Source organism: Mastacembelus armatus, chromosome 16, assembly GCF_900324485.2.
Source record: "Mastacembelus armatus chromosome 16, fMasArm1.2, whole genome shotgun sequence".
NCBI classification, from domain to species: Eukaryota; Metazoa; Chordata; class Actinopteri; order Synbranchiformes; family Mastacembelidae; genus Mastacembelus; species Mastacembelus armatus.
Genome location: NC_046648.1, coordinates 22,879,649 through 22,906,013, shown reverse-complemented (window position 1 = coordinate 22,906,013; position 26,365 = coordinate 22,879,649). Strand labels below are relative to the sequence as shown.

Here is a 26,365-nt window from a genome sequence, read left to right as displayed (position 1 = left end):
TTTATCTGATGCTGTCTATATGTGAGCACATCATGTGGGTGAAATCTTACTGCTTCCCTCATGCTGTTTCTTGGGGGCGTAGCTCCCTCTGCTGGTTTGTCTGACTACTGTTATGATTTCAGCTCAGCTTGTTTGAGCAGTTTGTTTTTCCTTTCTCACGTTCAGAGTCATGTTTTCCAGTATTATCAGTCTTAAAAAGGTAATTACAGTACAACAAGCTTCTATAGTGTAAAAATAGATTTTATAAGAGACAAGATTCCTCTTGCTTGAATGCAATCACCCCTGATGTAAAATGGACAGAAGTGTTTTTATTTTGTTTCTTTCCAAAAAACTGTTTAACTCAATAATATCTTGTTAGGATTATTGTCTTTTTAGCCACATGCAACACAAGGTATCTCTGAAAGATAAACTTCACTAGAAAATTGCTTTAAGATCTTTTGGGAGGATCCACACAATAACAATTTGTATAGAGATTTTTCTTTAACCTCAACCCTAAAATGGGGACTAAAACTAAATTAGAAAACACTTTGACTGCTGTCATTATTTAACCCATTAACACTGCAGACAGAAGACAACAACTCTTTTCTAGTTCATTGCCCTTTTGGAGCCCCTTTGGGTGGCCACAGTAGCACCATCAGCCTCCACCCAACAGCTAACACCAGACACCAACATCGGTTCCCCCACCCTTTGCCCCAGAAGGTCCCACCCACCAGGAAACTATCAATTATCTGCTCGTTAGTGGCCTGATGAACCTCCGTCTGATGTCAGCAGCCACTTTCTGCTGCGTCTCGACCGCACACACCTGGAGGCCCTGTGGGTGCAGCATAGCCAACAGTATGGAAATGATCTGCAGGTCTGTCTGTTACGCTCAGACTTGGGGCTGAGTTCAGGAGTGTTTACGCATCACTGTGATGTCAGAGAAACAGCCAATCGCAGCTGTGAGGTGGGATGTGGTCGGTTTCTATGGAGACCTGTTTGAGTGGCAACGGGGGGACAGTTAAAGTTGCAGTTTGCTTGTGTTTGCATTTGGAGGCTCACAAAGCAACATAAAGCAGCGAGTGCTGTGTTGAGAGTAGCCTGACATTTTGTTTTGTCTCCACAGTTATGTTTCGCCTCTATGACACAGATGGAAATGGGTCTTTGGACAGCTCGGTAACTATTTGCTCTTCAAGTACATTTTACTGAAAGTTGACTGCCTTATAATCGCAGGCAAGTTACTAAACAGCCAAAAAATATCATTTCAGCAGGTGTGTGGGTTGTTTCATGGGAATAAATCAATAAAACAGATAATAAATTATGTGATGAGACATGGGGCAAATTAGATATGGAAATTCTGTCTATTCTCAACCAATGTTCAGAGGCAAATATTTAACTGTTAACTTTACTAGCTATAATTATTTCATAGCTATAGTTACCAGTTTTGATATGTGAGACGTGAAATGTTGTTTCAGAACATTAAATTGCTGTTTGCACATCACTGGAGCAGGTACAATAGGTTGTAATGTTAGATATAACTATAGTGCTCTAAATTGGGCAGGTTTGCATAATGAATACATCTCCCTAGCTGTAAATAATACAAACATATAATCAGTAGACTTCTGTTCTGGAGACTCGACATGTAGCACGAGGACATGAATCGTTAAATGAAAGGAAAGAAGAATAAAGGAGAAAAGCTTTGGTACATTTGGGAATGAGAGGGTACTAGTGTTTATGTGTATATGTATAGAAAGTGCATTGGAGGGAGTGAGAGGTTGGTGGGTTAAAAGGGAGAGGGCAAAGGGTGGGGCGGCTTTACGGAGTAACCCCATTATTAGTTTCCTGTAACTGAAATGGGAGAGAAAGGTGGTGAGTAAAGCAGAGATCTTAATTTAGTGCGACCCAGACCGTGCTCCAAATATACGAGTAAATGTGTGAACTCTTGATCTGCACCGATTCTCAGCATATTATATTAAAGAAGTCCAAAGTGCATCATAGTGATTCAGTCTGCCACTGGATAATGTCACCCCCCAGTGCCCCAAAAAAAGCAACCACTGTAATTAAACCATCAGCTTTGGAGCACTTTCCACGCCGCCTTTGTTTTTCTCTGCACAGCTCCTCTGTGCAGGAGAATGACATCTCCAACCTGCTATTACACGCTGTTTATCAGTCTATTCACACCAGTGACATTTAGTGGCATCAACTTGTAAGGCTGCAATATACGGAAAGGTAAATACAGTATTTTTGTGCCTATAATGAGTGTCTTTGGTCTCACTTCAGGAGCTGGAGCACATTATCTCCCAGATGATGCATGTGGCAGAGTACCTGGAATGGGACGTGACTGAGCTCAAACCAGTAAGAAAGAAAACTGACCCAGTTAACAAAAACCAGTAACATTAGGACTGAATTTCATATACTGTAAAACAAACCTCTTGGATTGTTGCCAGATGCTTCTAATGTTTTAAAAAAAACCTTTCATTTTTGGACATTTTTCTGTTTGGAACCTCCTGCAAGTAACTTAAACATTAAATTACTTTTTTTTTCCATTTTTCTTGAGAGTGAAAATGGAGCAAAATAAATGAGTATAATGCATTAACAATAGATAAATAAATTTGACTCAGTCACATCTTTCTAAATGTTATTTCATAATTTTAACTAAATTTGTATAATTTATTTTAACTAAATTTGTATAAAACATAATAGTTATAGTCACAATGTAGAGATGTGTTATGTATGTATTTATGCTTTGTCTCTTTTGGGCCGCCCTCGTCATTTGCACTGGGCCTGACCACTGCTGAAGTTAACTGAGAGCTGAAACTTCTGGCTTGTCATCACTTTTTATGTTTCTAGATCCTGCAGGAAATGATGCAGGAGATCGACTACGACCACGATGGCACAGTGTCACTGGAGGAGTGGATCCAGGGAGGCATGACGACCATCCCACTGCTCGTACTGCTCGGCCTGGAGACGGTGAGTCTTCTGAGATGGTGCTGATCACTCGCTGGTCAATGCTCCAAGAAAGAAAGAGAAATAAGACTGAAATAGGTGTACATCTTCAGCCAGGTAATAGTCACACAGATGTTAAAATGTCCAATACAATAGTTATAATTATGGTGGGAGAATCAGTTAATTATGTGACTCATTAATTTGTCATCTTGCTTTTTACTTGTCTCACCAGTTGAAATGTGACTGAGCAGTAATGCTTTGTTTGGCTGTACTTTGTACTATCACAGCTATGGAGCTAATCTGAGCCCAAATGCTAACATCAGCTAACAGACTCACAATTAGCAGGTAAAAAAGGTCATTTCTGCATTTACCTGGTTATAAACCAAAACGTTGTGGACAATTGAAGCTTTTTATCTTGGTGATGGTGATTCAACAGTTGACAACTTTAGGAAGGTCATTTCACTTCAGCATAACAAACGATAGTTACTGAAACAAATCATTTCACAAAGACCCTGAAATATTAGTCTGCAGGTTGCATTAAAACTCATGTAGCAGATCAGTCGTTAGGATCATGGATATATCCAACTTTTTTTTTTAGCGATCAATTTAGTAGTTTGCGAGATATTTCGCAGCAATACTCCAGCACCACAGAGATGCACCATCAGACAGACCTGGATTGCCACCCTAGAGCCTCTGGAGTGGCTCTAAAAGGATTTATGCAGTGTAATGGAAGAGTTATCACGGGGGGGGGGGCAGTTAATCAATATGTTCTAATCACAGGGATGATTTTAGAAGGTAGTCATTCATTTGAGAGGGTTACAACTCACACTGTGATGAGTGGTTTTACACTGGTTTTGGTAAATCAGTCGATAGAATGACAAAGTCGTTTCTCACCTACTCCAAGTGTAAATTGACTTTATCAGTATCTCCACAGCTTTTTTTTTTTTTTTTTTTTTTTTTTGAATCCTGCAAGATGATTTGTTAATCACTCTAAGGTCACAAGAGTCCTTTTACATCTGCTCTCTAATAGCTCACTGTAAATTACTGTGCCTCCAAGTGTCAGCTAAATGACTAAAATTGAGAGTCTGAATCTGAAATGAACGGGTTGATTTTCCTATTCCAGGCCATGCTACTGCATGCCAAAAACAGGGAGGCTGGAACCGGGTACTCCAGATAATTCATGGACTTTAATTTGTGAATCCATCCTGAAAATAGCTAGAAAAAAGTTTCCAAATGTCTAAGTATTGGTTCAAGTTGATTATTACATGTGTACAATAGTTTTCTGTAGTTCTCTTTACTGTCGCTTTGGGCTTTTGAAGAAGTAAAATGTTCCCCCTAACATGTTTTGCAAGATCATCTAAACCTGAGATACAGACTCAAGAATTTAAACAAGTCATAAATCGAGGCTATGACATTATATCTCATCATTATTAAAACTATTGTCTGCAATTCTTGTCTCATCTCATAACATCCAACACACTCCCCAGTGGTTTCCTGAGAACATCCTTACATACGTGGACCCCTGCTGATGCCGTGTGATCCTCAAGCTAATGAGAACACCTTCAGTTCATCGTCCTCCCACTAGATGGAACCATTTGACCAGCTTCAACAAGAAGCCCGACCAGATGTCGTTTTTTATGAATGAATGTGACTGCATTGTCTTTACTGGACCTAACAGCTTGGCTGGAAGTTACAAAAGCAAAATATGAGCAAAAATAAAAAATGTGTTCGTTTGAGATTCAACTGGTGAAACGAGCAACAAAATAAGTGAATCAGTCACATAATTAGTTGACAATTCTCAGCTATCATGCAATAAATTAGTCATTTATTTAGTAATCTTTCAATTTTACCTATTCATTCATTCTTTGTTTCTCTCACTGCAGAATGTAAAAGATGACGGGCAACATGTCTGGAGACTGAAACACTTCAATAAACCAGCCTACTGTAACCTGTGTCTGAACATGCTAATTGGACTGGGGAAGCAGGGACTCTGCTGCTCATGTGAGTAACTAACTATTAGGGTTTGACAGATACATTGGTTTGTACAGTACCATACTGTGTCAGCGTTGTCTGTGTGTGTGTTACAGTGCAGATATGTTTGCTGTGCCTCTGTGATCAAAACTGGTTACAAACAATTGACTTGAGCCTAAATTAAATTGTAATTAGCCTGTCTTCTTCTGTGTCCAAACGCTGCTTCAAAGATTTTCTTTTCCAGCTGGACAAAAAAGGTGAAGGCGACGCAATCGGTCGTGAAATGGGAAAAAAAATATATCATACCATAAAATATCAAGAGAGTAAAGCCTCTCCAAAACAGGTTTTAATAAAGCAGCCAACTCTACACTGTGCACATACTGTTAGTCGTCTTTCTCAAATGACAGCATGCACCTTCAGGACGGCGTTACTCAAACCTTTGTGTATATGTATAACTATATGAAAAGTCAAATTTTTTTTTTTTCCTTTTCTCCATTGAAAGTCTTAAAATAATTTCTTTTTCTCTTTCCCCAGTCTGCAAGTACACAGTCCACGAGCGCTGCGTGGCTCGGGCTCCGCTGTCTTGCATCAAAACCTATGTCAAGTCCAAGAAAAACACAGAGGTGCGTCCAATTGAAGTGTTTACCAGTCGGCACGCTTGGATCAGCGAAGCTGCACGGAGATTAGGATGAGAGCTTCTCTTGATCTAATGGAATTAAAATAACTCAGTGTGCTACTAAGCATCGATAATTACCAGGATAATCCTGATGTAAAGACACAGAGAACATTGTTTGTTTGGCCTCTATTTTTTTTTTTTATCGTCTTTTCCTCTTTGTGTTTCCTTCCTGCTTGTTTACTTTTCCTCTTGCTTTCTTTAATTGTTGTGGCACATGTGCCTTTGTATATATCCTTGTTTTTTCCATCATGTTTCCTTTCTCACTTCTTTCCCTCCCTGTATGCTGTCTCTGCCTCTCTCCACAGGTAATGCATCATTTCTGGGTAGAAGGGAACTGCCCCACCAAGTGTGACAAGTGTCACAAAACCATTAAGTGTTACCAGGGCCTGACTGGGCTCCACTGTGTATGGTGCCAAATCACGGTAAGCCGCCACCCGAGGAGAGGCAGCCACCTCCTCATTATATTCCCACTGCTTCTTGTTGTTTAGGGTTTCGTTTTTGCACCTCTGATAACTTACAAGTCATCCCACCAATTTACACTCAGGAAACACTTGTTTATGGTTGCAAGTTAATAGAAAATAATAGAGAATCCAAGACACATGAAATGCAAATAAATCCTGAGCATATACCTGAAAATGTACACTTATTTACTTATTTACTTTAGTGATTTAAGTCTGGCTGTTAATAACGGCTGCCACCTCCTCTAGCTCCATAACAAGTGTGCCTCCCATGTGAAACCTGAGTGTGACTGTGGACCCCTGAAGGATCACATCCTGCCCCCCAACTCAATCTGCCCCATTGTCCTGGTAAGACTTCACTCCTGGCTGGTCAGCGGTCCTGTGGCTGAGGGAGCCTGGCCTTGTTTGACACAGTGTTATCTGAGGATTCAATCATCAGCCTGTGTTCTCCTACTGAGCCTTGAAATGCTTTATTTTTCTCATTTTTGGAGTTTTATTCCCAAAATGACACCAGTCCATTTCAGAGAATATGATCCTGCCTGAAACTGCTCATTAAGACACAATTATCCACTTGTGTCAGGAATTGGCTAAAACAAAACCAAGAACAAAGTCTTTATTTCATTTTCTATTTTATTTAATGGGTTATAGCTTCTGTTGTAGCAGTTCATTTAAAGAAGCTTCTCTGGACACTGTCAATTTATGCTTTTAATCTAAACTCTAATTTACATAAACTTCCCTGATATTTAGCACCAGATTAAATCATCCTTTCAGGTAAACTTTCTGGATTAATGAAATTATAACACATTAAAACAAAATGATTTATTTTCCAGCATGGTGGTGTAAATGGTGTTTCAAAGCCTTCTTCATGCTGCCAGGAGTCGAGACGTTCAGAGTAATCGGGAAAAAATGCCTTGGCACTTAATGGCCTCGACTGTAACAGTGTTTACAAAAAAAATCCATTTAAACTGCACAAACTGGAAACTTTTTCAAATGATCCAAGCAAAGTTAAAGCAATGATCAGATTTAAAACATCCCAGAACCTGCTTCAAATTAGCCTCTCAACTTGTCTTGCAGCTCATAAGACTCTAGGCCACATAGTGAAAAACACTTTTTTTTTTTTTTTTTTTTTTTTTTTTTTTTTTTTAATGAAACTTCATTGATTCATCCTTTAACAGCCTATTTGACCTTTGACCCCAGGAGAGGCAGTCCACACTAAGAAAAGACTCCCGATCCAGTCAGTCGAGCCGAGGGAAGATGCAGAGAGCCAATTCCGTCACAGTGGACGGCCAAGGACTACAGGTGACGCTTGAATCTTCAGTCTCAGTGTAGTATTACCGCTTTCCTTACAGTGTATACACAGTAGCTGCACATCGATACTGCAGTGTCTAAACACACAAACATAAATCACTTAAATTTAATCTAACCAGTCTGTGAGTCTTCTGCTTTGCATATCGTCAGGACATATCAGATCTTCAGTGGATGGCTTTTAGCAATTATTTGTACATTTATTTTGTAAGCACAAGTTGTAATTTGAGTCAGAGCATCAACAGCAAGTAAACTTTTGTTCTCTAGTGGCGTTCAAAATCAGTTACAGGAGATTATCCATGCATCAAAGCTTTTCATCATTGCATATCACATTTTGAAATGAACCACTGTACTTATGATGGGGATCTGCTGCTAATCAGTATCACTCAGCAGAGTCCAGTCCAGTCTGATGCTCTAATATCTGTCAGGCAGCAGGCTGACGATGGAAACCTGCCGTCGTCTGTGGCGACTGCTCGTCTACGCGTGGCTGGGAGAGAAATATGATGAATCATATCCCAGGCACATCCATCTATGCCTCTCGCCAGCTAACCAGCGTAATAATCAAGATTATTATTTATAATTACAGGAAGTAATGGATCACTCCAGACTGGACAGGGAGCTCATTAATTCACCCTCGGCCTGCTGGGATAGCAGACAGGGGGAGTTAAGCGCTTCATCTGTGTCAGGGAGAGCACGGGGCGAGTTGTTGCAGGCTAACTGCAGGAAGGACAATTCAGACTGGGGCTGCTGGGTTAGAGCTTGTTTATGCGGCGCTTTGAGTTCGGCCTTCGGCACCACAGGCTCCGTCTGTCCTCACTGCTGCTTATAGAAACTAAGAAAATCATTTCTCATACCAGACAAACTGCCCTGCAAATCGAGAGGCAGAGACAAAATACTGCTACAGCTGAATTGGGAATCATGAGTTATCAAGTTGGGCATATTGATTGGATGGGTGTTTTTACTGTGCTGTATATCCAGGACTATCTGATCTGAAGCCTGAAGTACAGCCTGCATCAAAATCCACCACCACAACTTCCTAAATTTAAATCTGCAAAAAAAAAAAAAAAAACTGGAGAAAAAGCCTTTTGAACAATATAATTTAGTAAGTTGAACGTACTATGTAAGGATGAGGCTGACATCAGTCTAATTTTTCTTATTGTTGATAAAACTGCAAAAATGATTGGATGTGTATGTGCAGTGTTATGCCACAGAGCCTGACTATTGCCTGAAAACCATGAAAAACACATCAGTCAGCCACTTAAATGTTCCTGTCTAATAATGAACAAAACCACTGTAATTTATTTTGACTAAATTCCAAGTACACTGCCCTTTGCCTGTAAAGACTAATTAGTAGACCAGACGTAATAATCCCCCATGAGAAATAGTCTCGCTATAGTAAATCTATAGTTCTCAAACACTGAGACTGTAGGTTGGTACGAATGATTGGATTTAGGGCCGAGCTGCACAGCTACGGGAAGGAAAAGTTACTGTGTTTAGACATGGACTAAGATATTGTTGGTCCTTATGGGTCTTTTCTTGGCTTTTGTTGACAATAATAAAAAAAACAGATTTACCTTATCCTTTAAACTACAGATTTGCCTTATCCTTTAAAGAAACTACAGATTTGCCTTATCCTTTAAAGAAACTACAGATTTACCTTATACTTTAAAGAAACTACAGCTTTGCCTTGTCCTTTAAAGAAACTACAGATTTGCCTTGTCCTTTAAATTAGATTTGCCTTATCCTTTAAAGAAACTACAGATTTACCTTATCCTTTAAACTACAGATTTGCCTTGTCCTTTAAAGAAACTACAGATTTGCCTTATACTTTAAAGAAACTACAGATTTGCCTTATCCGTTAAAGAAACTACAGATTTGCCTCGTCCGTTAAAGAAACTACAGATTTGCCTTATCCTTTAAACTACAGATGTGCCTCATCCTTTAAAGAAACTACAGATTTGCCTTATCCTTTAAACTACAGATTTGCCTTATCCTTTAAACTACAGATTTGCCTCATCCTTTAAAGAAACTACAGATTTGCCTTATCCTTTAAACTACAGATTTGCCTCATCCTTTAAAGAAAAACTACAGATTTGCCTCATCCTTTAAAGAAACTACAGATTTGCCTCATCCTTTAAAAAAACTACAGATTTGCCTCATCCTTTAAAAAAACTACAGATTTGCCTCATCCTTTAAAAAAACTACAGATTTGCCTCATCCTTTAAAGAAACTACAGATTTGCCTCATCCTTTAAAGAAACTACAGATTTGCCTCATCCTTTAAAGAAACTACAGATTTGCCTCATCCTTTAAAGAAACTACAGATTTGCCTCATCCTTTAAAGAAACTACAGATTTGCCTCATCCTTTAAAGAAACTACAGATTTGCCTCATCCTTTAAAGAAACTACAGATTTGCCTCATCCTTTAAAGAAACTACAGATTTGCCTCATCCTTTAAACTACAGATTTGCCTCATCCTTTAAAGAAACTACAGATTTGCCTCATCCTTTAAAGAAACTACAGATTTGCCTCATCCTTTAAAGAAACTACAGATTTGCCTTATCCTTTAAACTACAGATTTGCCTCATCCTTTAAAGAAACTACAGATTTGCCTTATCCTTTAAAGAAACTACAGATTTGCCTTATCCTTTAAACTACAGATTTGTCTTATCATTTAAACTACAGATTTGCCTCATCCTTTAAAGAAACTACAGATCTGCCTCATCCTTTAAAGAAACTACAGATCTGCCTCATTGTTTAAAGAAACTACAGATTTGCCTTATCATTTAAACTACAGATCTGCCTCATCCTTTAAAGAAACTACAGATCTGCCTCATCCTTTAAAGAAACTACAGATCTGCCTCATCCTTTAAAGAAACTACAGATCTGCCTCATCCTTTAAAGAAACTACAGATCTGCCTCATCAGAAGAAAAATCACCTTAAAGTGAACTTTGTGACATATTTTCAGAGACTTTAGCTTAAAAGTACATTTCTGGTGCCTGTATCACTGTCCTGCTGTGTAATTAGGTATTATAATTAACATGAGGTTAAATTTGGGCTCAGGCAGAGGAATAGGGAGAGCTCACATCTTAGCCAGCTAACAAGAAAACTTCAGTACAAAATGTAACAGATGACTGGCACCGCTTGGATTTGCTGTATATACACTCAATAAAATGTCTGAGGGATATGGCTTGAAAGTGAATTCCTGTGAAGCATCCTGCAGTCTCCAAACACCAACAGTTTGTTTTGACATCTCCCGTTCAGATCACAACAATAGAGGGCACTCATCCTCTGCTAGTGTTTGTCAATCCAAAGAGCGGGGGGAAGCAGGGAGAGAGGTAAGTACACAATCTGTCTCAACATGCTACAAGAGGCCTCTAAAGCCCCTCTCCTCATACGCAGAGGGAAGGCAGCAGCCGCATGGCCTCTGGCTGCCAAGTGCTTTAGGCTTACTTAGTCAAATAAAAACACAATAACATTTACCTAAAGCGCCAGGCGCCTCCGCCATCGGCTCACACGCACCCCCTCTCCCCTCCTCAGACGCCCTCCTCCTGTCATGTCGCTGGCTGGTCCCTCTTCTTTAACCCAGGGCTAATTGGGTTATTACTGAAACATATTCATTCACTCCTTATTATGCTGGTCCTCATTTGTTTAAATTATGAGATCAAAATATGACTTCAGCCAGTTGATATAATGAAATTGAAATTAAAATGAATTAGTCTTTCTAATGGTTTCTCCTCAAGGGGACTTTGGGTATGTCCCACCCAGCTGCCCAGTCCACTCCCTGTCAGGCTCTGACCGGAGGTCAGTGTGTGTCAGCATTTACCCGAGAAAATCTGAGGCCACGTTTCTGATCTGTCACATCTGACCCAGATTGTGAGTTTGTGCTTGTTATCTTGGGTGTTTTTATGATGTGGTCTCTTTACTGTACGTCTTCACTCTTTATTAGGATTTACAGAAAGTTCCAGTACCTTCTGAACCCGAGACAAGTGTACAACCTGGCCAAGAACGGACCCATGCCAGGGTACGTACAGGTACTTCACCCTGTGGAAAAGTTATTCAGCTCTCAGTGAATGTTGGAAGGGAAAATCCTTCACTTTTGCTGAAACATTTATACATATAAGAGCAATAAAGATTATAGCTAAGTCAATTTCTTATTGGTTGTACCAAATGATATTCACATGATTGATCATTTGAGAGCTGCTCCTGAAGGTGTCCCTTACAGTACACTTCACTGTAAGAAGAATAAGACACTAATTTGGCTCCAGATCATTTCGATTTTTAGAAATTTGATACATGTGATGTGAAAAATGCTGCACCAAGCTAATCAATATCAAATTATATGCTGCTTAATGATAAAGAGTAAAACTGAAATAAAAAGTTTCATTTTCTCAATAACAGTTCTCCATAAATGCATGTTACACGCTGCAGTGGTGTTTAATTTTAGGATTCTTAAGAATATTTTTCAGGTGACGACGTGCATTTAACACCTATGTTAGTCATTTACAAAATGCCAAGGAAAAGACAAAGTCACACTTTGTTAGCTACGCTATAATGATCTACTGTTTGCAAATATCCTGCTGTTTTCTGTTGTTGCTCACATATAATAACAGCATCACATGCAAGAGAGGCCTTTAGTATTAGAGCCCTCACTCAGTTTCCTAACACAGCTCTGACCCAAATGAAGCGAGTTCATGCATAACAAATCCTGGAGATGACTGTATCATGCTGTAGCCTCAGATGAGCGGCGGCTCCATATGCATAAGCCTGTATTTGATCGGAGACTCGGTGACACCGATGGCTGATGGGTAGAGGGGTGAAACTCTCGCCATACCACATGTGATCACGCATACAGACGAGCAGCTCACCGTGGGCTGTAGGTGCAGGCGGCGTCAGGTTTCCTATGGTTCACATCTGTGATTAAGAAAATGAATTGGTCATTTACATGCATAAGGTTCCTTCACTTTGCTGTTTGCGTCCAGCAGCGCTGAAACACACACAGGAATGCTTCGCCACCGTGCTGCCACGTTGTTTGGCTTTGATTAGATCTGAAAACAGAATCCTTGTGGTTTATAAAAAATAAATACACCCGGCACACGCGCTGTACAAAAACTCCACGAGGACCGTCTATATGTGGAACTGACACAGTTTGCATGTCACAGATTGTGTCAACACACCTCCAAGTTTTTGGGGTCTGACCTTGTGTCCATTGTTTTGTTTGTGTTCTGCTGATGTTCCTGCACGTGGCCTGAAACATCAGCCACCTCCTTTGTTTCTGGGGCTGAACCCAGAGCTGCTCCTCAGAGCTGAGAACATCCCAGATGACCTTGCCCTGCTGAAACCTTATTATTTCGTCAAGTGTACGCAGTGTAGTGTGGTACGCAGTAGTGAGGTGAGCGGTCACCGTCGGACACTACAGGCCGAGGCAGCACGCACTGTTGTCAATTAGCTGCTTCGCTAATACAGTTAAAGCAAATTAAGTGTTTGTTTCTTGGTATTTAAATATCCCCAAAGTTGCCTTTCATGTTTGCGGCCGTCTGTTTTGGCCTAATATGGTTTGCGGTCCCAGTTGGAGAGTAATTGAGCGAATCATTTACCCATCATACGAGGCTCGGAGGCTGGCTCATTCAGTTAAGGCTTTGTTATTGTGAAGGAACGGAAGAAGTTGGACTGAACATTGCCTGTCATGATCCAATTAGCCCTCAAACAGGCAGGCTAGCTCACTGAATGAATAATTGTCAGTGTGACATGTTGTTTTGTGAGATTAAAGAGGGTTTGCAGTATGTTGTACCAGTGAGCTCAGATATCAGCTCAGAATCCACACACTGCATCAGAAACTGAAAGGCGAATACTGCAACTTCAACTTATTCCTTTTACTACCTTAATACTTCATGACTAACCCAAACCATAAACAGCTTTCAGTCATACAGAGACAGTCATGGACTCTAAACACAGAACTGCTTCCTCCAACCCTAACCTTAACCCTGACTGACACAGGACCCACACAAGGAAAATCTAATCCCAGACCAGATCACCGGCCTAACCCCAACCACTACACCAAACCCCAAACCAAACCAGTACCCTAATCTTAACCATCCATTGGCACAACATGTCAAAGGGGATCGAGGACATGTGCCAGCCCCTGCTTTGCCTAATTTTCCTAACCCTAACTTTAGTCCTGCCCTAATTACTCATAAACATGATTTTAAACTGTTTCTTAAGGCCATTACACAAAACAAATGAGTAGTTCTAGACATGTTCTCTGTCTGTTGGTATTGACTGCACTGTCACCACAGCTATACCAAGTCCTACATTATAAATCTGTTTGGATTTCTGTTATTGCACTTGGTGTGTTTTTATATCTTGTATCTTGTCCCCTTTGTTAAATGTGCAGGCTTGTGACAAAGTTAAGAGTTAGTACTTAAATACTTATGTACTGCGTCTTAATAAGGTCCAAAAATACATACTACAGTTCTACCTGGAAGTATAAACCCAAGGGTTCCAGCTATGACTGGTAGTAAAACAGTAGATTCTGTGTTTTATTTCTCCACTATTCAAAGTAAAATATGCAAAATGGGCCATAATTGGAGAATATGCATTATACTGTGGGAATAAAGACCTCATCATTAAAATTATACCAGAGTATACATGTAGTACAAATCATTTATAAGTCAATAATATATACTTACACAATAAATATAAAGTAAAAAAAAAAAAAACATCTTGTCTGGCAGTAATGAGCAGGGGGCTGTGTTTGTTACAGGTTGAACTTCTTCAGAGAGGTTCCTGATTTCAGGGTGCTGGCCTGTGGAGGGGACGGCACCGTCGGCTGGATCCTGGACTTCATAGGTGCAGAATATGTTTGACATCATTATTATGTTTTTAATATTTATCTCACTGTTCTGGTTTCATGTCAGAAAATATTTTACAGAAAATCCAACCCCACACACCTCTCTAGGATGCTACAGTACAAATTATCACGTCTACGGTTTCTAATGATGTAGAACTTAAACACTCCATTTATGGTTTTTGTTAAAGTTGCATTTGCTTTTGTTAGTGTTCAGAACTAGCAGCACTCTTGTCGTTCAGCCTGAAACAGTAAAGCATGCTTTATGATTTGTATATGAACACTTTCATTACGTCCGAGCCTGCATATTCAGGGGTGGTAAAATGGGATGATTACGTGAGTTGGAAAACAACATATTAGTCAATCATTTGTCAGGGGAGGAAAAAATCACCTGGCCTCTTCTATTTGGTTTCGAAGACGTGTTACTTGTTCAGGCTCTCAAAAATTGCCTCAGTTTTTTATCAATCAAAACAAAGAGAGGTAATAACCACCAGACAAAATGTCTCTTGAAATAGACTGTCCAACTGAATGTTCATATTGACTTGTAGTTTTATAAGTGAGGCTGCAAAATGGATTTGGTGTTTTCTCTGCAAGTCTCTGTAGTAAGTTTGTGTTCTTGGTCGTGCTGTGTTTCGCATGGTGTGGTGATATTTGTCCCTCTGCTGCAGATAAGGCCAACCTGGACAGGAACCCCCCTGTGTGCATACTTCCTCTTGGCACGGGCAATGACCTGGCAAGGTGTCTGCGATGGGGAGGAGGTACTGACAGAAAATAGATACATAACAGTGAAATGCATGGCCTCATTCACAGTTAAAGACATTATGGACTACACTATAACATATAATGCAGCTTCTAACAAAAATTCTTTAGTTTTTTTTTTTTTTTGCATTAGTCTGTGAACATCCTAAAAATCCAAAAAATGTATTTCTGGTTTCAAGGAAAAACCATATGACCTAAACATTCAATAAATAGAGAATAACTCGGTGGTACTTTGTTTGCACTTGTTACCTTACGTGACTTTAAAGCATCAGCCGAGTGACGCAAGCTGTCCTCGACACACTGTACCATGTCTCCTGTGTCATCTTATTCTTCCTGAGGCTATGAGGGTGAGAGCCTCCTGAAGATCCTGCGGGACATTGAGAACAGTATGGAGGTGATGCTGGATCGCTGGAAGATTGATGTCACACCCACAGACAAGGAGGAACAAGGGGACCCGGTGCCTTACAGCATTGTGAACAACTACTTCTCCATCGGAGTGGTGAGTTGGCCACAAAACAGACTAAGTAACACTAAGTACTGCAGTTATTTTATTTTTTTTTACTGATTTCCAATGAAAAATGCACTTTAAAAAAAAAAAAAAAAAAAGTTCGCATCAAATGCAAACGGGAAAGAAAATTTCAAGTCACCCTGAGTCCTGAATACCAAACAAACTCTTAATAACTGGTTGAGGCCTATAGTACGTCTGTAGTTATAATTATGATGCTGCACAAAGTGCTTTACAACACTGAATTAAAACTGTTGGCCCAAAAACAAGAATTTCAATGAAATATAACATATCATGTTTTAACATATAGCTGGAGCTTTCACGTTCTGGTTTCTTGTAGCTTCTCCTTTAGAGCAGGCTGGTATCAGATTCATAGAGATTATAATATGAACCATAACAACACACTGAACCATGAACACAGCACAGTGGAAAACACGCTCGCCTGTGACTGCAGGGATGCGGTAATGGCACACTTGTGCACTGCTGTTGGAAAACGCACATGGCACCTTTTGAAACCTTTCACACCAGAGTTAAGTTTAATCATGGTGACAAAGAGTCTCAGTTGCAGAGTAGCAAAGGTGCCAGTAGCTGAACCCAAATACAAACTGAAACAGAACAAAGACAGAAGCTACTACGATGTAGACTGACACAGTGAAAATAAAACCGTTTGTCAGTAATTCTTGGCTCTGTTGTTAAAGGTTGAATAAAAAACCGTACCCATCACCTGCAGTAACGGCCTAATCAGTCAATTTATTTGTTGTGATCACATTCTGGTTAGGCCTTTATTGAGATGTGCTCAAGCCTCAAGCATCTCTAATCGATAAACGAGCCTTGTTGTGTATCTGCATGGTGTTACACAGCCATCAGCGCCCCCCTGTCCATCTCCACCATAATGATACTGATTTCACGTAGCTCATGTTAGGCATTACTGATAAATGTCAGGGGGAAATATGGTAATTGACATTTGCAGGTGGCAGAGGAGGGAGCCTCTGGATGTTGTGAGAGTCATACAGACTGAGGCAGGGACATAAGTGATGCATGGCCTTACAAATGTTAGTTGAATAACACCTCCAGCCTGGGCCCCTAATGACGATATTAGAGGATATTAGAGGACAGGTCTTGTTAACATTGTGATAGAGGAGAACAATGGCTGTGATCTGTCTACAAGGCTGAACATGTGGTGATGGGCCCAGCACAGAAGCAGCTACAGTGTGAAATCAATCTGTCGTCCTGATGTTTGAATGCATTCGTTTCCCATTATACATGTCAAAAACATGAAGTGCATCAAACAAGTGGGTTCACATTTTGTTTCAACTCATTTTGTAAATGTGTTGAGGATCAGAAGACGTCTTATTAAGCCGCATTTATTTATATACCATTTTAAAAAGAGTGTGTACCTTAAGGCTTGTGGAAGAGGAAGATTTACAAGGCGAAGAAAAAGGAGTGAGAAGCGTCACAGCAAATTGAAGATGTGTTAAAAATTTACCAAACAAGTAGAAAATCTAGTTTTGGAAAAAGTGTTGCATTTGTGAATTGTGGTTAGAATTCAGAATTGTGTTCAGTCAACAAATCTGTGTTTTGTTGCAGGTTTAAAGATCTTTTTTTTTTTTTTGCTCATAGAGGAAGTGAAATAGACGCGCACAGTTTATTTATAGGAGCCCAGTTTTACATGTACATGTCCACTCTAAACCCCGTGCTCATCATCAGTCTCCTGTTCGCTAATAAGACGAGGCACCGTTGACCTCACTGAGATTGAACTCCTTCTTTAAGTACATGTGGAGCTCACAGACAGTGGATTCACAAAGTGAATAAGATGACACCAACATGTGAGTGTGGGGAACATGTTTTTTTTTTAATTGTGTCCTGGTCACTGGTCGATCCGTCTCGTGCTGCTGTGGTTAACAGGTGAAATCTGATGTTGAAATATACATCAACACTTAAATTGTAGGTGCTTATGGTGAGTCTGCTGTCACCAAATTGTGTGAAGAATAAATTCAGTATCCCAGGGAGTTTTAAGGCGGGAAGAGGTCCAGAGGCAGGGTCAGGGTCTGGGTCTGGGTTGGAGTTAAAGTGTTAGGGTTAACTCACATGTAGCGATAAGCCAGAAGATGAGTAGAAATGTGAGCAATGCCAGAATGAGTTACAGCACTCCATACTTGAGAGTATGAACGTGTGAATGGTTCATATCATGAAAAGGCTGAAAAAGCTCTGATTTCGGAGGCGGCTCCCCGTTTTGAAAAAGCTGAATTTTGCCTCTATCGGCTCAGGATGGAGACGCTTGTGGCAAATATGGTTTTTTCTTTTTGAAGCACTTCATCACATGATGTTAACCAGAGTTAAAATAACAGTGATGTTTGATATTTTAATGTGACTAGTTCGTTCCTCCTCCCTGCTCATACTTGTGTGTCCTGATTCATAAGGTCTTTCTAACCCCCGTTGGCTTTGCTCTGTTAGTGGGATTAGCACCAAGCAGGCGTGACGATGACAAATGAAGTTGTTTGTGAGGGATTAAAAAGACTTTGAGCTCTCTATGGATTTGAGTGTAATATAATATTTTGTGACACATTTCACATTAAATTTTTTGCTTTCCGTTCAATGAAAAAAAAAAAATTACAATAAAGATCATGCAACAAGTCAAGCTAATAATTACTTTGGAGATTATGCAGATGAAGAGTAGATTGTTTCTGTAATGACACCGTGGAAAACAACAGATCAGCAGTAACACAGACAGCGAGTGTCACTGACAGCAAACACTCGAATCCGAAGTATTTTCAAGAGGAGTTCGTCTTTTCAAATGATTTGTTTCTTCTCAGACTCAACTTATTAGAAACACTGATGATACAACTTCATTTTCCAACTCATTTCAGTCCCACGGTCCAGGTAATTCTTCCAAAAAAAAACTAAAAAAATGACCATCCATTTTTTTTTTTTTTTCCTCCCAAATTCTTCCAAGCTAACCTGCCACAGCCCAGTCGGATGGAGAATTAATGGTGCCATCCCTTTGGGAGGATGTGGAAGTGACGTGAAGTGTAATGATCTCAATCAGGACCAGGGGTGAGAGACAGAACTAATCACTGAGCGTGCTCTACTACCATAATGCAGTCAGTCGCCCTAATGACCCTGGCACTGCTGTCAAAGCCATTACTCTCCTTTGTAGTGAAAGGCACATCAAACCGCTGGGGCCCACTCATAATTGGACTAAACTTTGAGCTATGAGAGGACATTACACATGTCCTGTATTAATTTGGGTGCCAGATTTTTACATTGGTAATTATTTGAGGGCAGCTAGGGGGAGAGAGAGAGTGAGTGAGCCGGCGAGGTCCCACTGCCGCAAGGGGGTCGAGGTTTGACGGTACGGACGTGTCCTACATGTGTTGACGGTGTCACCGACCTGTCCTGTATTATTCAGATTGTTTTATTAAGACATTTTATGATACAGAAACAGGATGTGGATGAGAAGGAAGTTTTTAATCCTGTTTGAAGAGTAAATTTATAGCAAAGGCTCAATTTAAAAGATATTCTGAGGCTTTCAGTCATATCACATGATCGTCCTTAGCACATGGAGTTTGAAATTACAGATGTTCAAATTTATATTTCTTTTTTTAGCACAGCAAGGACTTCTTATCCTTTTTGGCTAAAATATTGAGGTTCAGATGTCTTTTGTCGTGTCAGAAACAACATTTGAGAAACTGAGCTCATCACGAGGTCCATTTAGTGGCTCTAGGATTAAATTGACCACACTGGACATCAGTTTTCTAACTTTATATGTAATTTTGCATATTTGCCATGTTTGGACTTGAATCCATATTGAAAGAACACTTGTTAGATATTATTATATGTATGTTTTGTTTATTTTAGCTATATAATTGTGTTATGGTGGTTTGTTTAAAGGTTTTACCAGCACTGCATTGATGTAGAGTGCAGGTAAAAGCTATATCCACTCTTGGGCTCTTGAAATCGCTGTTTACTGTTGCAAAGCCACAGCTTCGCTTATACAGATCTCAGATAATAGACCCCAAACCAAAGGGGAGACAACCTCTCCTCGCTTTTGCTGTCTTGTTTGCAGCTATTGTCCTGGTTGTAAGAAAATCAAGTTACAATCTCTCAGATATATCCATCATCTCACCTTTCTGGCTCGCGATGGAAGCGTGAGGCGAGTCTGCGGGGATCGTGAAGAAATCTTTTGGTCTTCTGCTTACAGCTTCTTGAAGACACATCAAGAGAAGCTCCATTGATTTTTCTCTTTTGGCTTCTCCTAAATTTTTGTACAGAGAACTAGCAGGGGGTCCTCCCTGTAGGTGCTGTTTCAATAGTGCCACTCAAAATGGAGCGGGTCAAAACAGATTGCTTCAGTGGAGGGGGGAGAGGAACAAGCCCAAAAAGTTTAGATCAACTTTCTCTGACTCTTTCTGGAGCAGTTTGAGAGCTGGACAAGTTTGCCATGTTTGTCAGAATTTGATCTGTTTCACAAAGGCCTTGCCAGCCGTTTCTGCTGACACCGACTTAGAAGTGTAAATTAAAGGATAGTTAGTTTATGATTTAGCTCCACAATCTGTTGAGGTCTTCTGCATATTTCAGGACAAACCTGATATTTTATATATATATATATGTGTGTTCTTGTACAAGAGCTCTATGACAGGATTATACAGTGTATTAACACATGCAGCATTTTGGTGTTTTTGCAATACATTTGAAGATGCATGTTAAAACAATGAAATATGAATTTGAGACATTCTGTCATTTTGTGTAAACCCTATTAAAGCTACTTATATTAAAACAGAAGTAATTGTATATTATAATGATCCCAGATTACAGGCATGTGCATTATTGATAAGCTTTTTTGGCCTATGAACAGCTTACATCTCTAAAATATGAGTTTTTCATTTAGCTTCAGAACTGTGTGTTTTATTAACCCATAAAGAACAAAGAGAGGTTCAGTGTTTTTGGTGCCAGTTTTGTTTCCAAAGAAAAACTTAACACTGACACAGAATCCAGGCTAGTCTTTGCTCACTCTTAGTGATGTAACTGTTCAGGTTTAACAGATAGTTTAACCTTTAACCAAAATCTAAAGGTGATAGAGCCTTTTCTGTATTAGCCCCTAAGCTGTGGAATTTGTTACCTCGGCCTGTCAGGTTATCATCTTCTTTATTTGCATTCAAATCTCTTTTCTCAGGCCTATTTATATATGTTGGTCTTAGTGAGTTAAATTTCTTATTCCTGATTTTATTTGGCTTCATGGGTTAAACTGTTGGTTTACGTTTTAATCTTCGTACTTTCTATCATTGTACTGTGTTATTGTGAAGCACCTTGGTCAGCATTAATGTTGTTTAAAGGTGCTATATAAATAAAAATGACCTGGACCTTTATGTAATAATTTCATGAACATTGTACTGGGAGAATTCAGTGCAGTGCATGTCTAGTGAGGCTCAGGACAGTTTCCTGGACCAACAGTAACAGCTGATCATGTCCTCCCTGCTGCGTCCATCATCACTGCACACCTCTCATTACTCCCAGCACCAATCAGGACCAAAAAATTCATTTCATCATCGATTAGTATAAATATCAATTTTACTGTAAATTCACTCTCACTCATGGTCACATGTCGGTGTGACTGTTAATATATTGGTGAAGCGTCTCCATCGCCACGCTAACTTATGTAACATGGACCGTATGGGCTTAACACCAGGAACTTTGTGTGGCTGCAGTTTTTTCCAGGGTGGGGGTGAGAGAGGTCAAGAATGACATATATATAGAAAAAGAGAGAGGAGAAGTGGAGGAGACGTGAGGGAAAACAACATGGTTGTCGGCAGCATCCTGTAGGTTAGTTGGGAGCTGTGATTACTCACAATGTGTGTTTAATTAATTAGCCTGTGCGGAGAGAGCGTGCTGTTCATCAGCGTTTCTGTCGATACCTCTCCATCCAAGGCTCAACCCTGATACCACCTCCTGCACACGGCTCCTTTCATCTCCTACACATGTACACAAGACACATGTGAGGTGTAACTGCACAGTTTGAGAAGGAAAGGTTGGATGTTGAAGCAATATTTGCATGCAAGTACTCCATTTCTGTGTTGAGTAACTTTACATGTTAGTATTGCCAGGGTCCTTGTACCTTATCCTCTGACTCCTGGATGAACAGTAAAAGGTTTGGCAGGAGGACACTCAGCATCTTTACAGGCAGATAAGATGGAAGGATGATAATAGTTGGGACTGGCTTCAGTCTGAAGATGTGATTCTGTCTTTCAGGATGCCTCCATTGCCCATCGCTTCCATGTTATGAGGGAGAAGCATCCTGAGAAGTTTAACAGCAGGTATGTTTGTGTCTCTTAAATATTTTGTCATTAAAAGAAAAAGTAATGTATTAACCCATCGGTTTCCAACTGGTCAAGGTTCAGGTTTCCCATCAGGCATCAGTCACAGTCCACACGTCAATCAACACCTGTTTATTACAGTCTATTCTGCCTGTTAGTGGATTCAAACCCACGACCATCTGTGCTGTGAAAAGACTCAAAAATGAATCACTGTGCAACAACAATTGGTTTATTTCATGAAATAAGAAATAAACCAAAAAAAAAAAAGCATGCAGTACTCTACTGAGGCTAACACTATACATTAGACACTGACCTACATAAGACCTTCAAGTGTCACTGTAGGGCTTTTTACCTGACTGTTACTTTGTATTAATCATTTTGACTATTAATGTTATTCAGTCTTCAAAATACGGAAAAAGGCTCCTAATAGATGTTTTTGTTGTTAATTTCCAGGTACAGGTCAAGTTCTGCTTCAAAATAAAAGCACTAATGCATAAATCGATTACATTTCAAAATTAAGTACTTTTGTTTACCCACTCACAGCCAACTGTATTAATCTGTGATACTGCATATTACTGCAGTACTGCTTGATACTGCACGGTGAAACAATTGCTTGGTGTCAGGTCTGTAGTTTTCATATTGTGATCTCAGTTCCTTGAATTCAAGACCCTCCCACATGAGCTTGGTACTGGTTTTGGTCCACGACTCAAACACCAAGAAAGTTCAGGAGAAATTTCAAAATTTGATCAGAGCCACTGAATGTTGTAAATATTCCCTCTTTTTATTTTTATACCAACGATGGACAAAGGTTTCAAGATAAAAAGAAATCCCCTCAGCAGCCGCAGCCAGTCTGTATAAACCTGCAGTGCATTTGCAGAAGTGGCCTCTTGATGACAACAGTGTAGCAGCTCTAGAGCTCAGCATGACGAATGGACAGGCTTCACATTTAGCATGTGTGATTACCTTGAGGAGATGCGTTCACCTTTGGAGATGAACAAATGTGGCATCTATGTTTCCATCAATATTTAACATATACAATACGTCTCCACTAGCGCCAGGGAGTAATTGCAGGGCTAATTGAATTTGCTTGGCTAGTTTGACATCATGGATCAGTCAGACTGATGACACACAGCCTCCTAATAATCCCATTTGTACTCATTATCATATTTTACCGTGGTCCTAGTACAACATTTAGCCAACTATCCTCCTGCCGCTCGTTGCTCAAGCATGCGGATATATGCCGGTGAAATGGTCCGAAGGGAAGTGAAGGGGATTTCAAATGAACACAGGCCTGTCATGTAATGGTTACCGATGGTTATGAGGTGAATGTGCCACCGTGCTGCAGAAAGGCCAACAAGCGAGAGAGACTTTAACGTTGTAAACTCACTGATTAATCAAAGCCGGTAGTGAGTACTTACTGTGCTGTTATAAATCCAAAATGGCAGCACATGGTCAGTTTTCCTGTTTCTGTATAGTTTGTTACACTAAAACTCAGCCACGTATCCACTATAGACTGCATCTCTGTTGTTTTACCCCTTTTAAAGCCTTTGTGAAAAATGATTGAGATATTTTAAGAAAATTATTCTGTCTGTTATTTGAATTCAGTTAATAATTCAAGAGGGGGAATGGGTTTAGGATCTCTCTATTACACACTATCCTTGCCAATTCAATAATGCATGATTATAGTTTTTCAAGGTAGCATAGATTTTGTTGGATTTGTCCAAAGGGCTCATGTCCATTGGAAGTATATTGCAAGTTATCACGGAGTCATTTTCCTGCGGCTGGAAGCTCTTTCTCAGGAAGTTTAGTGACAATGGAAGTGCGCTGTGTCTGGAGGGGAAGACTTTATTTCAGTCTTAACAAGTCTGCAATAAGAAAGAAAAGAATATAAAGTTTGATGAGTTTTTAAAAAGGTTAAAATGTCATTAAACTCTCAGTACAGCAGTGCACAGGAAAGCTTCATTTAAAAAAAAAAACAGAAACACTCATTTACAAGCGTTTCAGGATTTTGCAAATATAGTAAATGAAGACATAGAAAACTCGGGGCCCTGCTGCATTTGAACCACATGTGGTGTTACAGCAGAAACCAGCAGCTACGGCTAATTCAGATATCTATTTTTGTTTTTGTTGTTATAAATTCATATTGTTAAACATTCAATTTGCTTCTGTTTGTTGTAATAGTGGAAAGACATTTGCAACATGTAACGTCATTGTCAGGCCAATTTGGAGCAAATCTGCAGTAATCCTGAATCTTTATGTCTAAATATATATTTAAAAATGTGTATTTTAGCTTTAGCTTCATCTACTAAGGATATAACAAACAAAATTATCACATATCTTCTAGTGTCCGGTTTTTACACAAAATGTAGTTTATACCGTTAGAATTAAAGGCAGAAAAATTAAAAAATGTCTTGTATCTCAAGAAAACATCTCACAAATGCTTCTATTTAATGTATTTTAGTGATCTTCTTGTAATAGCTTCTTTTTTCTTTGGCTCTTGGACATGTTTCAGAGATTAAAAAATAAACATATATTTCTGTCCACAAAAATGTCAAAATGTGAATTATTAGGTTTTTTCTGACAGCAGTAATGACTCTTCACGTCCTATATGCAGTGAATCTTTACATTTTGTCCCAGTTTGACCTCAAAGAAGCTGAATATTTAATCAGCTGTAATTATCAACAAAACACCACCATGTAGTGTTTCTTAGTGATGAATTGATGGGGTTTTGTTGATGAAATGCAGGGGTCATACTCTCTGTCTTCCTCCCTTCATTTCTCTTGTTCTATCCATCTTCTGTATTTGCACCTTGGGGTGATTACCAGGGTGAAGGTGTGAAGATTTGACACTCGGCAGATAGATTCATTTACTGCCACTGCCGGACCTGGAGGTGATAATGAGGTCGAGGATTAAAAGCAGACAATCAGTCGGCCCGTGACGAGGGCTGCGCCACCTCCTCCCCCATCACCACTCCTCCTCGACCGCATTGTTAAAATATACTCCCCCCCCCCCCCCCCCTCCTCCTCCTCCCTTTTTTTTTTTTTTTTTTTTTTTTTGCTGATCTCCCATGTAATTACACACTAATCTCTGACTCTGAGGGAAAGAGACGGATAGTGCGAGATAAGGGGTCTGGAAGAAGAGAAAGAGTTTGGAGCACAAAGAACTTTGTGCTGTTATTCACTTTAATACTTCGTGTTTGGTTGCATTTAGATTTCTCATCCAAAATTATGACACCTCAGTTCCTGCATTTCAACTATTTCACTCTGTGTGTTGAAGAGCACAGTAGTTTGTACTTGATGTCCCTAAACTAACTTCATAGGATTTTATTTTCCTAAACCAGTGTAGTTTTTGTTCCTGAACCAAAGCACGTGTAGCTGTTGCACGTAGACCCAGACACGTACGGTTTTAGTGACACAACTAAAACTTACCACGTAGTTTTACCCCAGTCTCTAGTTGTGTCTCATACTGGGACAGAAAATTACCATTAACAGTATGTGATTCAGTGGAATAACACTGACATGTTAGGACTGATCAAAAATCACTAGTACTGATGCTAATCCATCAGATACTGGACTGATATAAATGGACATAACTCCAGTCATGAGTCTTGATTACTTCCTCTTTACAGTAATCATGTGCCAGTGCTACTAATAATATGACATCTTATTTGATTTAGTTACAATTTATGATTTTATACCAAGACTGTTTTATAAAATATGATGCACACTGAGGTTACAAACCTCAGGATTCACATTTGTAGCACTTTCTGTGTCATTTCATCTGATTTTTGAAACATCGACCTTTTTGCTTTCCACAAAAATCAGGCACAGATCAAACATCATGTGAAGAGAAACGTCTTATATGGGATCTTTCACCTGCAATGTTTGTTTATTCTGTGGCGTCAGTCATGGCACCTTGATGTTCCCATGATATTTACTCTGCAAACCAAATCTATTTTTGGCCTGAGACATCTAACACCGTCAGCTTGCTCCTCCAGAGCCGCTCTGCCCCCGTGCGCCCACAGGCTCTCGCTGTGCTGTGTAACCATCCTGAGTTAACCTTTCCTGAAGGCACAGGGAAGCCCAGGCATGGAGCACTCTTTAGCATAATGAGTATGTTCATCAAAGCCCTGTGTTGTGCTGGATGGGGCCACCGGATTCACCAACACACGCACCCATCAACACACCCATGCTAGTGTGTGTGTGCGTGTGTGCGTGCGTGCGTGTGTGCGTGCGTGTGTGTTTCCTGCTGAGCTGGGAACACACACACAGGTGATGGCACTCTAAATTACACAAGCACGCACACTCATTTACGTGCACACACACACATGCATGGCGGACCTCAGTAGCGGCCGCCCTCGGACCTCATTTAAGGATGAAATCGTTTATGTGACCGAAGTGTCATATATAATTAATGACCACTTGTGTGTAATTTGGAGGGATCTCACCTGTTGCCCTGTCCCCAGCACAGTAGGAACACACACACACACAAACACACACACACACACACAATTACATAAAAGCAAGTGAATGCAAGTATTAGTATAGAGGGAGTGCAATAAGAAATAACTCAGATCATGATCATTCTATCAGATTTAACTTTATAAGCCCT

General features: G+C 39.9%; 1 protein-coding gene across 11 annotated transcripts in view; it reads left to right on the top strand.

Moving 5' to 3' along the window:
• Positions 1-26,365, top strand: part of dgkb (diacylglycerol kinase, beta) — a 57,188-nt gene that overhangs the window by 15,172 nt on the left and 15,651 nt on the right. For 9 of the 11 annotated variants that reach the window (XR_003296258.1, XM_026317201.1, XM_026317200.1 and 6 more), the window contains 14 exons: positions 1,103-1,152; positions 2,257-2,331; positions 2,827-2,946; positions 4,806-4,923; positions 5,428-5,516; positions 5,875-5,991; positions 6,277-6,375; positions 7,225-7,326; positions 10,597-10,670; positions 11,282-11,356; positions 14,096-14,181; positions 14,848-14,937; positions 15,277-15,437; positions 21,690-21,754. Coding sequence is in view for 10 of the 11 variants with exons in the window: in XM_026317201.1 (XP_026172986.1) it covers positions 1,103-1,152; positions 2,257-2,331; positions 2,827-2,946; positions 4,806-4,923; positions 5,428-5,516; positions 5,875-5,991; positions 6,277-6,375; positions 7,225-7,326; positions 10,597-10,670; positions 11,282-11,356; positions 14,096-14,181; positions 14,848-14,937; positions 15,277-15,437; positions 21,690-21,754 (1,321 nt within the window). In the remaining variant the exon portion in view is untranslated. Of the gene's footprint in view, positions 1-1,102; positions 1,153-2,256; positions 2,332-2,826; positions 2,947-4,805; positions 4,924-5,427; positions 5,517-5,874; positions 5,992-6,276; positions 6,376-7,202; positions 7,327-10,596; positions 10,671-11,281; positions 11,357-14,095; positions 14,182-14,847; positions 14,938-15,276; positions 15,438-21,689; positions 21,755-21,832; positions 21,968-26,365 lie in introns of those variants that run through there. The other 2 variants (XM_026317205.1, XM_026317206.1) reach the window with 2 other exon arrangements.